Source organism: Colossoma macropomum, unplaced genomic scaffold (genome assembly GCF_904425465.1).
Source record: "Colossoma macropomum unplaced genomic scaffold, Colossoma_macropomum, whole genome shotgun sequence".
NCBI lineage: Eukaryota > Metazoa > Chordata > Actinopteri > Characiformes > Serrasalmidae > Colossoma > Colossoma macropomum.
This window is the reverse complement of record NW_023494790.1, coordinates 2,726,246-2,744,256: the sequence shown is the minus strand read 5'-3', so window position 1 is coordinate 2,744,256 and position 18,011 is coordinate 2,726,246. Positions and strand designations below refer to the sequence as shown.

General features: G+C 42.2%; 1 protein-coding gene across 2 annotated transcripts in view; it reads right to left on the bottom strand.

Moving 5' to 3' along the window:
* Nucleotides 1-18,011, bottom strand: part of polr3a (polymerase (RNA) III (DNA directed) polypeptide A) — a 71,385-nt gene that overhangs the window by 11,337 nt on the left and 42,037 nt on the right. The window contains exons 21-26 of one of the 2 annotated variants that reach the window (XM_036571921.1): nucleotides 15,526-15,639; nucleotides 11,971-12,006; nucleotides 7,700-7,786; nucleotides 4,744-4,826; nucleotides 1,849-2,019; nucleotides 1,071-1,164 (exon numbers count right to left, since the gene is read on the bottom strand). In XM_036571921.1, coding sequence (XP_036427814.1) covers nucleotides 1,071-1,164; nucleotides 1,849-2,019; nucleotides 4,744-4,826; nucleotides 7,700-7,786; nucleotides 11,971-12,006; nucleotides 15,526-15,639 — 585 coding nt within the window. The remainder of the gene's footprint in view (nucleotides 1-1,070; nucleotides 1,165-1,848; nucleotides 2,020-4,743; nucleotides 4,827-7,699; nucleotides 7,787-11,970; nucleotides 12,007-15,525; nucleotides 15,640-18,011) is intronic. The other variant, XM_036571922.1, reaches the window with a different exon arrangement.

Here is an 18,011-nt window from a genome sequence, read left to right as displayed (position 1 = left end):
CAGCTAGAGATAGACATAAATCTCTATGGAAATGTTTCTGTGCAACACCACAGAGATGCTCATGCAACCAGGAGACAGAACGCAACAATGACAAGCAGCTGTTGTGAGTAAACTGCACCAACCGCAGAGAAGATGGTGGGAGAATGTTTAATACCCTGAGGGGATCACATCCCTCAGCCAAAGACCACAAAGTACATAAGTATGTGCATCTGAGGATCCGTTTGCACGCAGACGTTCCTCTGTATCAACACTTGGCGTCCGTATGAGATAATTGTTTATACCTAGCCATGTGACTGCTGGCCACTGCTGGACACATCTGAAATCTATTTGTAGTCAGGAACAGCGTAGGGATCTGGTCATTTCTCACCATCACTAAAAACTAATTACTGAGGTAATCGTTGTATCTGAGCTCTCTAGGCTTCCAGTGTAATCTGTGCCAGCCATTTCCTCACTGACCCAGACTGGACAGGCTGTTATGTGCCTCATGTCTTGTACAGAATGTTTACAGTAGCTGTCAAATTCAGCTGTGGCAGGCCATAAAGTAACCTCATAAACTTTACTTTGACTTAGCTTAGCGACATTAACGGTACCACCATGATACTCCTGACATTGTCAGATAGACTCAACAAACAGCTAAACCAAGACACTTCGCCATACTGCTCACCTCTATACAGTACATCTGTATATCTCTGCTCAAAGGGGCTCTAGGGGGCTGCCTACCTTTTGCACTGTGCAAAGACCACCCCTGGATTAGACTAGGTATTCCTGCAGTGGGGGGTGCTGGCATATAAAAGCAAATGAAAGAACATGTATGTCTGATATTCAGTATCAAAAGTGCTCCAGGGCTGAAAGTCGAGTGATTATTAATAAATTAATTAATATTGAACCTCGGATGATCAGGCACTCATTACTGCTGAACTCTGTGCCGTCACTCAGCAAAGTGCCTAACTGTGGACATAAAAGGACTGGAGAGAGAGAGAGAGAGAGAGAGAGAGAGAGAGAGAGTGAGAGAGTGTGTGTGTGTGTGTGTGTGTGTGTGTGTGTGTGTGTGTGTGTGTGTGTGTGTGTACCTCTCCCAGGAGCGTCTTCTCGATCCTTCCCTTCACCAGCCGAGCAAAATCAGCATCATTCTCCGTATCCAGGTGAGCAGTGATGATAGGAGTACTGAGGGAGAGAGAGAGAAAATAGATGAGAGAGAAGAGAAAAAGAGACAGAGAGTGACACAGAAAAGAACAATAAAAGAGTAGAGAGAAAGAGGAGATGCAGAATGATACAGAAAGAAAAAGAAAGAGCACAGAGAGCGAGAGATACAGAAGAGAAATGATGGTGAAAAACAGATAAATACAGAAAAGAAAAAAGAGAGAAGAGAGAGAGCGCAATGAAAATTGGAAAAGAAAGAGAAAGGAGGCAGAGAAGGAGAAAGAAGACCGAAAAGAAAAAGGGAGAGAATGGGGAGGAGAGAGAGAGCGGAACTCATTTGCATATATTAGTCTTGAAATACGACCATTTTGGTGGATAAGTATCTAGCTTTATTTTTATTGTTCCGTTATTGGTTTTGTGGCCAAATGGCAGGTAACCTCAGCGAGAACCTTCCTGATGTCCTCCAAAAGTGTTGCTGAACGTTCAGCCCCTCACTGAGAGACTGGGGGAATCTAAGGTCAGGTGGAGAGATGTGATTGTCTCACAGCCACATTCTCCAGAGCGAATGAAGCTAGTTTAGCATGGCGCCATCAGTCTAACACAGTTTCCACACAGCTGGTCACTGATGCACTTCAACTGAGTTTCTCAGAAGTAGAAGTTTTTATGAAACAGGTAGGTCACTGTGTGGTGAAGTGTTCAGACTCTCACCTGATGTTTTTGGATGCGTTGATGATCTCCTTGATACGGGGGACCCCCAGGGTGATGTTCATGGAGGCGACACCAGCGAAGTGGAACGTCTTCAGGGTCATCTGAGTGCCCGGCTCTCCGATACTCTGAGCACACAGAGCGCCGACGGCCGAGCCCGGCTCCATCTGGGCCCTGTTCAGCACAACAACACATCAAAACATCAACAAAGACAAAATCAACAGCTGTTACACCAACATCAAACATCAAAGACCAACAAAAACAAGAAACATACCACCAACAATACCTATACCAACAACAACAGCTACGCCAGCTGTGCCATCAACACTCCCAACACCTACATTACCTACATACCCAACACTGACACCACCAATACCTACACCAACACCTACATTACCTACATACCCAACACTGACACCACCAATACCTACACCAACATCTACATTAACTACGTCCCCAACACTGACACCACCAATACCTACACCAACTACACTACCAACACCTACATTAACTACGTCCCCAACACTGACACCACCAATACCTACACCAACTACACTACCAACACCTACATTAACTACATACCCAACACTGACACCACCAATACCTACACCAACTACACTACCAACACCTACATTAACTACGTCCCCAACACTGACACCACCAATACCTACACCAACTACACTACCAACACCTACATTAACTACGTCCCCAACACTGACACCACCAATACCTACACCAACTACACTACCAACACCTACATTAACTACGTCCCCAACACTGACACCACCAATACCTACACCAACTACACTACCAACACCTACATTAACTACGTCCCCAACACTGACACCACCAATACCTACACCAACTACACTACCAACACCTACATTAACTACATCCCCAACACTGACACCACCAATACCTACACCAACTACACTACCAACACCTACATTAACTACATCCCCAACACTGACACCACCAATACCTACACCAACTACACTACCAACACTTACATTAACTACGTCCCCAACACTGACACCACCAACAGCTACACCAACTACATCCCCAACACTGACACCACCAACAGCTATACCAACTACATCCCCAACACTGACACCACCAATACCTACACCAACATCTACATTAACTACGTCCCCAACACTGACACCACCAACAGCTACACCAACTACATCCCCAACACTGACATCACCAGTACCTACACCAACATCTACATTAACTACGTCCCCAACACTGACACCACCAACAGCTACACCAACTACATCCCCAACACTGACATCACCAATACCTACACCAACTACACTACCAACATTTACATTAACTACATACCCAACACTGACATCACCAATACCTACACCAACTACACTACCAACACCTACATTAACTACATACCCAACACTGACACCACCAATACCTACACCAACTACACTACCAACACCTACATTAACTACATACCCAACACTGACACCACCAATACCTATACCAACTACACTACCAACACCTACATTAACTACATACCCAACACTGACACCACCAATACCTACACCAACTACACTACCAACACCTACATTAACTACGTCCCCAACACTGACACCACCAATACCTACACCAACTACACTACCAACATCTACATTAACTACGTCCCCAACACTGACACCACCAATACCTACACCAACTACACTACCAACACCTACATTAACTACGTCCCCAACACTGACACCACCAATACCTACACCAACTACACTACCAACACCTACATTAACTACGTCCCCAACACTGACGCCACCAATACCTACACCAACTACACTACCAACACTTACATTAACTACATACCCAACACTGACACCACCAATACCTACACCAACTACACTACCAACACCTACATTAACTACGTCCCCAACACTGACACCACCAATACCTACACCAACTACACTACCAATACCCCCAGCTCCAACACCTACAACTACACCAAACAGCATATTACTCTACAATGCATAACAACAACCAAGTAGGAGAGTCGCAGCAGTTCCAGCCAACAGTGTCCAGCTCAGGTGTAAGATGTTGTAATAAGAAGCAACTTCTTATTACAACATTGGCTGTGGTCTTCGGCAGAACATCAACACTACATCAGTCCCTGAAAACGTGCTGAAAGCGTTTACGATCTACTATGCAATTATTAACAGAGCACACAAGCAGCTGTAGCTCTAGCCATAGTCAAAGGTTTGAGTGCTGACGGTAGCACAACACTGGCACAACTATTTACACATGCAATACTACTTTCCTCCAATAAAACCTGCTTAGAATTTGGATTTTGAACGTTGGAGGGAAGGAGGAGAAAAAGCTGAGACTTTTGATGGGAACTATAAGAGAATTTTAATTCACAGTTCTGTGTCACAGCCTCGCCAGTGACTCCGACTCCTGGTTGAGGCTTTAAGACTTTCGAGTGGTGTCTCATTCAAAATTCTTATCATTTTCTCACACCTGAGCTAGACACGGTTCTGGGAATTAGCACTGAGGATTCTCTCGTCAGCTTCCTCTGCAGTGAGCTATAATACTGTAGCAGCCTCTTCAACACTTATCTTCAAAGAATGTCATGGTTACATTAAGCTCCTTTACATTAGTTACATAACAGACATTATGGAGCTGGAAAAAACACAATCAAGGTGTAAGACATTTTTTCGGTATACAATAATCTAAAGGCTGTGTTTGGGGATTCAGTCAGCCTTTCAGATGCAAATAAATTCAATTAATTTCAATACAGATTTATCTTTATAGCGCTTTTTTCATTGAGAAATGTAGGTACAGCCCCCAGTAGGTGTTGCTGAGGGAAGCAGTGTCAGTGTTAAGGGACAGGAGCATATTTAACACACACAAACCCAATACCTCATGTATTTGTCCCTGCAGGTTTCCAGAAATTTCTCCAGCTGAGTTGGAGTGATCCTGTCCAGCTGGTACAGAACTTTAGGCTGCAACACAACAGCAAAGAGCTTGTTAGACACACGTACGCACAGCAGTGCTTCCCCTACCATTAAACAGAGTGAGTGAGCCACCCGGCCAAATACGAGTCCTGTCCGGCCAGCTTGGATGAAACACAGACATTAGGATATGGTGAACATTTGCTTCCAAGCATCTTATCCGGTTATGGTGGAGTGATACAGCAATGCAGGATAAATAAAAGAAAAAATTCACCGGTCACTCAGGTCTCAGGTTTGTGGCTACAATCACGAGTTTGTGGCCACAATAATAGAAACGTTATAATTAATAAACATGCTTCAATACCAAAAATCCTCAAAAAAGGCGTTGCATTAAAAATGCATTACAAACATTACTTTAAGAACATTGGTCCTCATTCTCCAATATCTTTCTAAGTTTGTTCTTAAATGCATTCTTGAAAAAAATGTCCTAAGAAAAAGTCTACGTCAGATTCGTGACGTGTTCTTAAGGTGCAGAACTGTTCTCACCTTTGTGCTCTTGAGTGTGTGTAGATTCTGTTCTTACCCGAGAACAAACCCCACATAAGAGAACACTGCTGAAATGTCAGAGTCTTTGTGAAAACTGGGTAAGTGGGTTTAAAGAAGAAGGTTCATGAATGAGGCCCAATGTCATTATTGTGACTGTGCCTGCCAAGCTGGTCCACCCAAACTAGGTTACATCATTAGGTTCTGTTTAGCCACTGCAGTGACAGCCTCTGTGTAGCATCATCGTATTTAGCGTATTTTATTTAAGACATTATTTCATAGAGAAATATTAACCAACTTCAGCGAACGGAACAGCATCCATAGCAGGGGGACCACCACTGTCACCACACCATCATAGCCGTTAGCGGAGTGCTCACAGTTTGTTAATTATGCCAAAACCTGATTTGATGTGATACAGCAGGGCGATATCAACAAGCTAATTCTCGGAAGGAACTATTCACACTAGTCTCACACATTTCTGCATAAATGTGTGTGAAAAGCTCTCGGGAACAGTATAAACTGTAAGGCAGTCGGTCACACAGGACTTCTTATATAAACTAAATCACAATAAATTGAAAAATTGCGCTTCTTAAAAATAAACGTGAAGAGAAAGTAAATTTGGTGGGTTTACATGTGAAGTGCATTTCAAAAATAATTTGGCATAATGATGCTACTACTACAACTGCGGCCCTGAACGCACTTTATGGCACCTGTTACTTCCAGTGTTGCCAGGTTGGTGTTACTGCATAACTGACGTCCCGCCTTTCCCGGCATGTGATTGGCTGTTCCAGTTGGCGCTGGCTATAAAAGGCGCTTAGTACTCGTCAACAGCTTGATTGAGATGTGCTTTGCTCCACTCCACTGGCAGGCCAGCTGTGTTAGCTGTGTCCTACAGGCACATGTCAGCCAGTGAAAACACATTTTTTCTGTTCTTTTGAAATAAAGGGGACGTAGGGATGGCCTGCCTTTTTCGTTTGACCAGCTGGATTTGTTTATGGTTAGAGTAGCAAGGGGAATTTTTGTAATTTTCCTTTCTCTTTTTTTTGTAGATTAGTTAGTTAATATTTTTTTTCTAGGATGTTCTGTTTGTTATTTTGGGCCTTGGGCCTCCGGGAAGTTATATTCCCTCCTTTTCCTTTTGTCTCATGTTTTATACCATCACTGTTGGCCGGCCAAGAATGACTTAAAGCACAGAGCGCTAAATAAATGAATAAATAAATAAATAAATAATAAATAAAACTCTGTAATTGATGTGTTTTTTCCCTGTTATTTATTATTTAGCCATTTCTCTTTGTTCTGGTCTGGCAGTCTCGCTTCCTCTTAGTTTCGTCTTACCCCTAGGAGATGTAAAACACCACATACACACAACAACACTGCAAAGCGGCCTACCAGCCTGAAAAATGAGGGGAAACACTGCACAGAATAATATATAGCATTTTGTAAATGTGTACAGCCACATGGACATATGAACATAACATACTGCAACATGTTATAGTTAGTTCATTTTATCATTACCACTATGTATTAGACCTGTGGGTAATAGACACGTCCACTGGTTTCACACATTATGGGAATGTTAGGGAGTTTCCTGACACACCCTGTAAAAAATACTGGAATATACATTGTATGTCCAAAAGTTTGTAGACAGCAGTGTTTTTTCTAAAATCAAGGGTATTAATGGGGAGTTTGTCGCCATTTATCTCATACTGGATCACTCCGACTCAACCTGGAGGTGCTGGATGGAGCTCCATCACTCCAGAAATCACAGTTCCACTGCTCCACAGCCCAATCCTGGGGGCTTTATAACCCTCTAGCCTACGTTTGGTATGGTGACTCCATTCTATTGCTCAATGCTTTTCTATGGATTTTATCCAAGCTGTGTTTGTCAGCAATGAGTGCACCTTACAGCAGATGAATTGATGAATTATATGGGCTGTGGGGATATTTTTGGATACACAATGTAAGATCTATGGCTGGCCCAAACAGCATTTTACAGGCTTCGAATACTCACTGGTATTTCCAAATGAGTACCTGAACACTTGTTCTAAAAAACACCCAACTAGTTGTCCAACTGATGGAACAGATAGGCTTCCATTTTAGTAGGAATGCAAGTCTATTTCACTTGCTAAACCAGCTTTAATTTATTTGCATTACTTTTATTTATTTTAAATATTTTCCATAGCAATAACTGTCCTATCTAAACGCCATTGCTGATAAAAAAGCATTTTAGGCTGTAATTTTTGAGGCTTGACAAAAAAAAGATTTCTGAATACTAAATAAAGAATCAAACACCAGTGTAACTAAACAGAAACCTGATTTTTTGGACCAGCCTAGTATTGTGAATATATTTTTGCATGGGAATATGTTTGCGACACGGTTACCTCTGTCGACCCGTTATCGTTTATGCCGTACTTGTCTCTGGTCTTCTTGATTTTCTCCGAGACTCCACTGATGAACTTCTTAATCTCCTGAGGTTTAATAAAGAAAAGAGAGGGACACATCAGTTAAATCCGCACATCAGAGAGGAAACAAACTCCATGCTAAACGTGCCGTTATCAAACCGCAGATCAGTCAAAATCCACACAATCAGAACATTTCTTCTCCGGTTCACTTCCTGATCCTATTGGACTCCATTTCCTCCTGGAGCCACACTTTTCCTCGAGTTCAATCAACGCTAACTCGTGCCAGTTCTTCCTCCGGCAGCCTCAACATCTCGTTAATCTGTCAGCTGAAACAAGGGTATAAAGTTCCAGCTCCGGACAGATCAGTGCCGAGATCCGGTCTGAGGATTTCAGGCGATGGTGGCCAATTAAACGAAAGCATCAGAAAGGAGGAGAAATCAGAAAGTCAGAAAAAAAACATGAAAGTGAAACATCCTGAAGAACAGTCACCACTGAGCGAGAGAGGAGCGTGACCAAAAGCCCGGCCTCACCACAGGAGACCATTAACCACAGCAGACACATTATTTATATCTCTGAGTCAGAAATAGGGCCATGCTTTTCAGGGAAAAGTGTTTTTAGTTTGCATTTCAGTCCAATTCAATCCATCCATTCTTCCTTAACACGCAGAGTGAGAGTGAAAACGAGTGTGTGACACAACACAGTGTGAATTAGTGCTATAAGACAGTGTGACATAATTATATTACCATTTCAAAAGGCACATATGAGGCAAAACCATGATTTGCTTTCCTTCAGGCAGAGTTTGATGTTTGTTAACACAGTGTGTTTACATGCACTTAGTAACACAATCATAATCAGACGCCTGCAGTTATCTGATTATTTAGGCTGGGCCCACACAATTTTTTTGCCCAATGTTAACCCCATTTTGGCCCTTGCGAAAAATTTTCACAATGTGAATCGATTTTCCAGGTCAGGAGGTCGATCAGAAGTGAATGATGGCGGATCTGTTAGTGTTAGTGCTCTGAAGTGATGAGAGACCCTCCGATATTATCAAGTTTAATATTTACGACTCAAAATGTTCACAAGTTCACAAGTGTGAAAAGGTCAGAGATTTACTCAATGAGTGATTCAAAGAGCCAATCAGAGATCTGGAAGAGCAGAGAAACAGGCGAAGAGCATAAACAGCGGAGTGGAGACAGAGGAGCTGCGTATAAAACAGGCAGATAAGAGGTGATATCGTGTTTATCATGGTTATAATGTTTATAATGTTGATCCAGTCCTCAGGTCACTCTCTTTACAGCTCAGTGGTCAGTTTGTAGTGAAATATTTCTCCAGCCTCTCACTGTAATATCAGAGTTTCTCAGCCACATTTTAATCCCCAGTTTATGCTTTAAAAGCACAAAGCCTACATTCACATTACAAGCCTCGCTGCTCAAATCCGATCTCTCTGACACGATGGTTCACACTCGTTTAGGTGACTCAAATCTGTCATTAATGTGATGAACCGGCGTCCTGAAATGACCCTCATGAGCTCATCCTACTCAGTAACGTCACGTGAATGAATCACGTTCATCATCAGCACAAACTAACGAGCAGAACGAGCTTCGCTGAGAAGATAATTAACCCTGATCAGCTCTCAGCTTCATTATTAGAGCGAGACGAAGGAGAAAAAGGTGAGATGAGCTGCTTTTCCACCGTTTACAGGCTTTAACTGCTGTTCGGCACTGTTGCCATGGTAACGCTGAATGATGGCGCACGCGCAGTGGAAGAAAGCACATGAATTCCGATCTGAGCATCACATTGAGGTCGCATGGCCACGAATCAGATATCCGATCTAGGACCACATATAAAAGTGGTTCAAGTTGGATTTGAAAAGATCAGATTTGCGGGTCACACAGCCCTGAAAACATCAGATCTGAGTCATATTAGGGCAAAAAATCAGATTTGTGCCACTTCAGCCTGGTAATGTGAATACAGCCAAACAGGTCCGGTTGTCTACTCTGAGCGCCCTCTCGACCTAAGAGACAAGAAATTCTGTGAAAAAAACGACGTTACGTTTGTGATGCTCTCTATTTTAGAAATCTGTTAAGATTTTAAAAGTCGTGTAGTGATGCGCAGCCTAAGTAGTCGTGTAAACAGCACACTGATTTCTTAGAACGAATTAAGGCCTAGAAATCTGATTAAGAAATCTGATAAAGAGGCTGGATTTGAGCTCAGTAATAGGGGTTTTTCAGTGCTGTAAACTCTCACTCTGATTTCTTTCGTTTCTCTCAGTCTGAGCATGTGTGAAAACAGAGCGCCGTCCCCGGAAACAGCGAGCAGCGTTTAACACCCGCGAGACGCAGCACAGCACTTTTGGAGCGACGCTGAAACCAAATATGTTTGACCAAATGAGGGATTTAAATTCATTCATATTTGCCGCTAAAGTGACTCGATGTTCCAAAAAAGCCACTCATGATGTTTAACATTACATTTACGTCACGTCTTCTTCTGTGAGTTTATTGGCTGGTTGTAAAGCAGAAATCTGATTAATGCCTGACTCACGGGCTACGTTTACACAGCGAGTAAAAGTGGCCCAAGTCTGATTTTCTCATCAAATCCGATTTTTTGTTTGGCTGTTCAGATTATCTTTTAAATGTGATCTGCATGCGACATCAGTCTGAACAGATCAGCTCCTAAACCGACCCGCATGCGCAAAAGGACAGTGCTTCACGTGGCTCATCCAAGGGTAAACAGTCATGACGGCCAGCGAACGCCAGTCGCTCCTGCAGCTTTCAGTTGCGTCTTCGCCAGCATCACAGGAGCGAGTATAAAGTTCCAGTGGTTGACAGCTGGACTCATCACCCACAGTGTGTTTGAGTTTACCGTAAAAAAAGGGCACGTTATTCGGCCACGGCCACTTCTTTGGTTCGTGTCCTCGGATTCCTTTAACTGTTCTCTGGCACTGCAGCCTCGGTCTCCTCTGGCCACGTTCGGCCGTTTCGTTTGAAACCTCTTCAAACATGGAGCGGCTTGATGAGTCTCTTCTAATGTTTTGGTACAGAATTATCAGCCTAAATGTTTATGAGTCTCAGCAGTGCAAAATTATGACGAATGTCGAGTTGGATTGACATAAAAGTCGCATGAATTCCAATCTGGCTGTTCAGACTGAGTCGCATTGCCGCAGATCGGATACGTATCGGATTTCAGTACCACATATGAAAGCGTCTCATATCGGAATTGAAAATGTCAGATTCAATGCATTTTTTGCTGTTCACACTGACACACAGACACACATCTGTGTCACATCTGAGGAAAAAGATCGGATTTGGGCCACTTTTACCTGCTGTGTAAATGTAGCCATGTAGACCCGGAGATTCCCCATCATCTGATTACTCAAGAGGATGTAAACACGCTGAACCAGTTACAGACAGTCTGATTTTCTGTAGTTATCAGATTATTAAGCGCATGTAAACTCATTCATTGCTAGTTTCAGTCCACACAGTCCCAAATAACCCGCGTCTGATCTAAACAGGCCTTTATTTAGATCAGACACGGGTTTGATCCTGTCATTGTTTTCATACTGTCATGAAAAACCAAATTTACATACATCCACCAGCGGTTTAGCCCTGACCATTAATACTGAAGTTATAAGGAGTGTTTCAGCCCTGACTGCTTTCTGAACAAGGCACAATGCATGACAGCCAATCAGAACAGAGCTCATTTACATACATTAGTCTTAAAAGCACAGTAACAAAAATCGGTTTACGGGATACAGAGTTTGGAAAATGGTCATGTAGATTTTTTTACCCCACACAAATGTTATGTCATAAATGAACATCAGGGGACAAACAAAACGCAGGAAAAGCATAAGATGAAATGCTGAAAGCACTGTCGGGTTTCCAGCTGGTACCGATGTTTTTGGGTTTTAGTGTAATGAGTAGAGAGACTTTTCCAGGCAGTAATAAGTACAGTAATCCTACTGCAAATGTAATTTGTAATAAATTACACAGCGCTAAGCTGCACCTAACACACAGCTGTCAGGAACAGTGTAAGATGTAATTGGGCAATCAGAGCGCTGTACAATCTCTGCAGCGTTAGTATGACATGCTGAATAACCTGAGCACAGCTACACAAACACACACACACACTCATGCACCTGGACACACACAGACACACACACACACACACACACACACACTCATGCACCTGGACACACACAGACACACACACACACACACACACACACACACACACACATGCTAACCTTCTACCTTCATATACTTCTGAGAGCCAGTGTCAGTCAAAGCCTTCAAAATCAGAAAAACAGTGATGAGGAACAGAACCTTCATCATTCACATAGTCACTGATTTAACTGGACCTTCACTGGTCCTGCTGCTGCTCTGGTTCTGCTTTGGACACGTTTTGAGTGATGCTCACTCTGCTCCTCTAATGCAATCACGCTCTGAAGGCCTTTAAGCCAGATTCACCTGAACTCGCTCTAAATACACAGAAGTGCTGATTTAAGGTTATACAACTGAAATAAGTGATGTAAATGGCTTTACCTAAACAAACGTGTGTCTGATCTAAATGATCCCTTCTGGAGAAATGAGCGTCTGATCTAGGGTGTCCCAATCTAAATCATTAAGTAAAGTAAAGTAAAGTATGTCTGTTCTAAATGGTCCCACCCGGAGAAAGGTGTAACTAATGGAGTCTGATCTAGAAAAAGGTGTGTCTAACCTAAATGGAATCATTTGGAGAAGGTGGACTTGCTCTAAATGGTTCCACCTGGAGAAAGGCACACCTGAATTAAATGAACTGAGTGGGAGGAGGGTGCGTCTGATCTAAATGGTTACACTTGGAGAAAAGTGTGTCTCATCTAAATGGCCTCACCTATATTAAGGTGCATCTGATCTAAATGGTCTCACCTAAATTAAAGTGTCTGATCTAAATGGTCTCACCTGGAGAAAGGTGTGTCTGATCTAAATGGCCTCACCTAAATTAAGGTGCATCTGATCTAAATGGCCTCACCTAAATTAAGGTGCATCTGATCTAAATGGCCTCACCTAAATTAAGGTGCATCTGATCTAAATGGCCTCACCTAAATTAAAGTGCATCTGATCTAAATGGCCTCACCTTTTTTACATTGAAACAAAAAATAAGTCAGAAGTGCAGACTCAAACCTGTCAATGCAGAATGTAAATCAAATTAGCTTTGTCAATACTTATGCAAATTTATACAACAGTTAGTTCTGGCCACTCTGCTGAGACGCCGTTGCTAAGCAACAACTCTGACAGCTGTAGGAGACGCTCAGGCCATTTGAACGTTTTTACTTCTTACTTTGCCACAAACAGAAAATGGACACTTTTAAGATCACATTTGACCGACAGCCGATTTGGTCAGACTCTGAAGTTGAGACGGCACTAAACTCCCAAACTGTCATCACCACTGAGCAGCTTTTCAGTCGGCAGCTGAGACAGAAGAACAGCTGAACAACCTGGAATCAGCCAGAAATGAACCCAACACCATTCGCCAAACTAGATGGGCTGTAAGATGCTTTACAGACTGGCTGGAACAAAACAACATTAATACTGATCTGGCAAAAACTGACAAAACTGAGCTAAACTTGATATTGCGGCAGTTTTATGGCTCAGTCTGATTTGGTCAGACTCTGAAGATCAGACTACACGTTTGGCGAATGGTATTGGGTTCATTTCTGGCTGATTCCAGGTTGTTTAGCTGTTCTTCTGTCACAGCTGCCGACTGAAAAGCTGCTCAGTGGTGATGACAGTTTGGGAATTTAGTGTGAGGAGCTGGAGAACGAACTGCCGGCTGTGCAGCGAGTGGGCGGAGCTCGTTACTCTGACGCAGCAACAAGCTGCTTGTTAAGGAACCATAATTTGGTGAAGGAACTGCGAACATTAAAACATATTAAACGCCGCGTTCACGGCCCAGTTTATTAATTTATTACTTTATTTATTTAACTGTTGTATTAAAGCAATAGACACTCGAGGAGTGTGTTATCGTGAATACTCCCTCTCGTGTTCTATTGCTTAAATATTTAGATAGTAGGCCTACAGCAAAGCCCAAACAATAACTCTAAACGTCTGAGGGAACAGTCTCCGCTTGTTTTATGACTTTTTTTCCATTCTTTTATTTTTAAAGAATGGCTGAAGGAACAAGGACACTGTCTGAAAGGGCAGTCGGATTATGTGATCATTATCTATTACGGCACAACAGCTTCAACGCTAAAGCGCTCCACTGTCACCTTCAGTGGAGCTGCTGTTTACTTAAAGTGTCTTTTGTCTTGTTTCTTCTGAAGACTGAATTCATTGTTCTCTATTCTGTGAACTCTGTCTTCATTCAGTCAGCATCTATACTGCTGACTGTCTGACAAATGCTTATGGAGCCATATACACTACATAACGTCTGTTCCTTCATAGTGGAACAGAAGAACGATGATTACGCTGTAATGAGTGTCTTTTCCTTAAAGCCACCTGTGTTTTGCAGTGACGGCCTGTCGTTTTAAACAAACGACCTGAGTGTCTCATTTAAACTGATTCATCCCGTCTCACCCAAAATATGCTGGTACGTTTATTTAAGGGAACTGTTACGCAGAAATATTTCAATCTAATCTGAATTGTTCACCTGGAGTAGGATGCGTCTGATCTAAACGGCCTTAACTAGTGAAAACGTGTGTTTGATCTAAATGGTCTCACCTGCAGAAGATTTCTGAAAGTGGACTCATTTGGTCTCATTCTAAATAAACACTGACACTAATTTAGGTGTATCTCACCTGAGTGGACTCACCTGAACTCACTCCAAAAAGGACATCTCAAAAAGGGAGGGCTGATCTAAGAGAACTCACCGGGAGAAAAGTCTGTTTGATCTACATGGACTCACCTGAAGAACAGTGTCTGATTTAAAAGGACTCACCTGGAGAAAGGTGTCTGATCTAAATTGAATGGTCTGGTGAAAGGTCTTTGATCTAAATGGAATCACCTCGAAAAAGGTGTCTGATCTAAATGGCCTCATCTGGAAAAGGTGTCTGACCTAAAAGGACTCATCTGGAGAAAAGTCTGTCTGATCTACATGGACTCACGTGGAGAAAGGTGTCTGATCTACATGGACTCACCTGGAGGAAAAAGTCTGTTTGATCTAAACAGAATTACCTAGAGAAAGGTGTCTGATCTAAATGGAAGTACCTGGTAAAAGGTGTCTGATCTAAATGGAATCACCTGGAGAAAGGTGTCTGAACTAAAGGATTCGCCTAGAGAAAGGTGTCTGATCTAAATAAAATCACCTGGAGAAAGGTGTCTGACCTACATGGACTCACCTGGGAAAAGGTATCTGATCTAAATGGAATCACCTGGAGAAAGGTGTCTGAACTAAAGGATTCGCCTAGAGAAAGGTGTCTGATCTAAATAAAATCACCTGGAGAAAGGTGTCTGATCTAAATGGAAGTACCTGGTAAAAGGTGTCTGATCTAAATGGAATCACCTGGAGAAAGGTGTCTGATCTAAATGGAAGTACCTGGTAAAAGGTGTCTGATCTAAATGGAATCACCTGGAGAAAGGTGTCTGAACTAAAGGATTCGCCTAGAGAAAGGTGTCTGATCTAAATAAAATCACCTGGAGAAAGGTGTCTGACCTACATGGACTCACCTGGGAAAAGGTATCTGATCTACATTGACTTACCTGGGGAAAGGTATTTGAACTACATGGACACACCTGGGGAAAGGTATCTGATCTAAATGGACTCACTTGGACAAAGGTGTCTAATCTAAACGGAATCACCTGGTAAAAGGTGTCTGATCTAAACGGACGCACCTGGAGAAAGGTGTCCCTGCAGCATGCAAAGTCGCTCCTCTTCATGATGGAGTCTGCTGTCATCACCAACTCGTTCTTACTCAGAGCAGGTTCAGTAGGACACGTGTAGACCGCCTGAGAGAGAGAGAGAGAGAGAGAGAGAGAGAGAGAGAGAGAGAGAGAGAGAGAGAGAGAGAGGAAAAAGAGGAATGACGTTGTATAAATATGCTGTAACACCAGTGACGGTGACTCCAGTGACATTCTGGTTAAAACTGAGGATTCTGTAAATCGGCTGACTCGTTGGCTGATCAGGTGACCTTGTGCAAATATTTAAAATCAGTAATAAAAATGATATATTTGTCATTATTTTGACAAAATTTTAATTACCCAGCCATTAAAGCACAAAACACCGGTGACACACAGAAGTTATGAGCTGCCTGATAAACAAAACTATTAATAAATGAATGAAATATAGTGAGCGAGTCTGACTCGCCTTCTCATGCCTTGAGCTGCTTCCTCTCTGATGAGCCTCGACCCAAAGAAGCAGTTTAACAGAGCTGAAAACACTGTGTTAAAATGTAAAATAAGAGTCCTGATAACACCAGTGACCAAAATCTCTGTGACAAATGAATTTTTAAAAATAATATACATAATTTTTAAACGTAGTAAAACGTTAATGAAATGAAAAGTAAACATGAATCTGTTTTATACAAATTCCGAAGCTAAACCTCTTAAATATTGTTTTATATTAAAAATGGTTTCTCAAATGTTGAAAGTTGGTTTAGTGATGAGCTGTTTTACAGATGCGGAGCGAATATGAAACAATGAAAAAAGAAAAATCAGAGAATCATGAAGGAAAAGTGTTATTTAATCTCAGCTCAACTGTGTAAATGTACATACTGACTTTTGGAGCTGTGCCTGATATTTTAAGCATCTTTAAGCCCTGAAACCTTTGTGACATGGTTTCCCCTCCAAATGGAGAACGACCCACATAAACAGACCTTCAAGCTACACTTTGGCCTGTCGACACAATTTTCTCTTTAACCCAAAAGCGTTTAATCAGCCAAGACTGTGAATTTCCCCACTGTTTGACTAATAAAGGATTATCTTAAGGCATGTTTGGGGTCTGCTACACCTTTATCTATAAAAACAGACAAAATTATCGGCTGAATTGAGGCTCTAATATGGCTGCGACAACCGTTTAAGCTATGCTGACATTCTTTAGTCCATGTTTATAGATAACAGAGTGTCATACAGAGTTGAAACACAAAGTCTACTAGTGATTACTATACAACTCCACACGCTTTGAGGGAAGTATGTGATTCCACTTATTAACTCATAGCCTCATAACAGCTAAGAAATAAACAAAATGTGTCTTGGATGACCGACTACATTTGGGGCAAAGGGGTATGTAAATTAGATTTCTCACCAAACTGCCACTTTAAACCAGAAATGACCAGGCTTAACAAACGACCCCTGGGTCCTCTTTATGGATTCAGAGCGGAAGCTTCCTGTTAAGTGCATCCCTAAAACTCAGACGCCCGGTAATTTATTGTCCAAGCACGTTCCGTCCTCAAAATCAAGCTCAGTCAGTGATGCATGATAAGCAGCGGCGACACAGCACTCTTATCAGATACACCGCGCCTGCCAAGTCACTATCCCCCAGTTCCAGCCTGTCAGGCGTGTTTAACATGGAGATGAGTGGGGAATTACAAACAGTGACAGCTGGAGGTAGTTCATTTCACACCCCGTCCTGGAGAAGACGCGCTTACATTGGCACTCAAGACAGACGTGTCAAAACGAATGCAAACACATAGTTCAAATGATCTGGCAGTTCCATTAAACTCCGACGACGCCAAGTCCCAAACAGCTCAGTCAGAGCCACGATCAGGAGTTCTTTAACCACAAAAGTGGCGCTGAAGTTTCCAAAACACTCAGTTATGGGTTTATGATTCACTGCAAAGGCAAAAGCATCCAGACAGCCTTTCTAATCAGTGGATTTAGCTACTTTTGAGCTCCATCATACATTTTTATGATGACCCGGCGTGACGGACTGAACACTTCAGACTCGCTGGAGCAATGAAGCTCCAGTGGGATATCCTCTGGGAGAGGCTGGAGTGATGAAGCTCCACTGAACACCTCTGGGATGAGATGGAGTGAGGAAGCTCCACCCACCGCTTTTGGAAGGATTTGTAGTGATGAAAAACATCCTTTTAAACTCCTCTGGGATAAGAAGGAGTGATGAACCTTAACATCTCTGAAACGAGCTGGAATGTTGAAGCTCAACTGAACTCCCTTGAGATGAGTTGAATTAATGGAACGTCACACCATTAAATACTTTGAACTGGACCAATGATGTGCCATGAAATTTCTTTGAGAGGAACTGTCAAACTGAACCACTAAAAAGGGTCATATTTACAAAATTATAATAAATTTATAAAAAAATTATACATATATATATATATATATATATATATATATATATATATATATATATATGTATATAT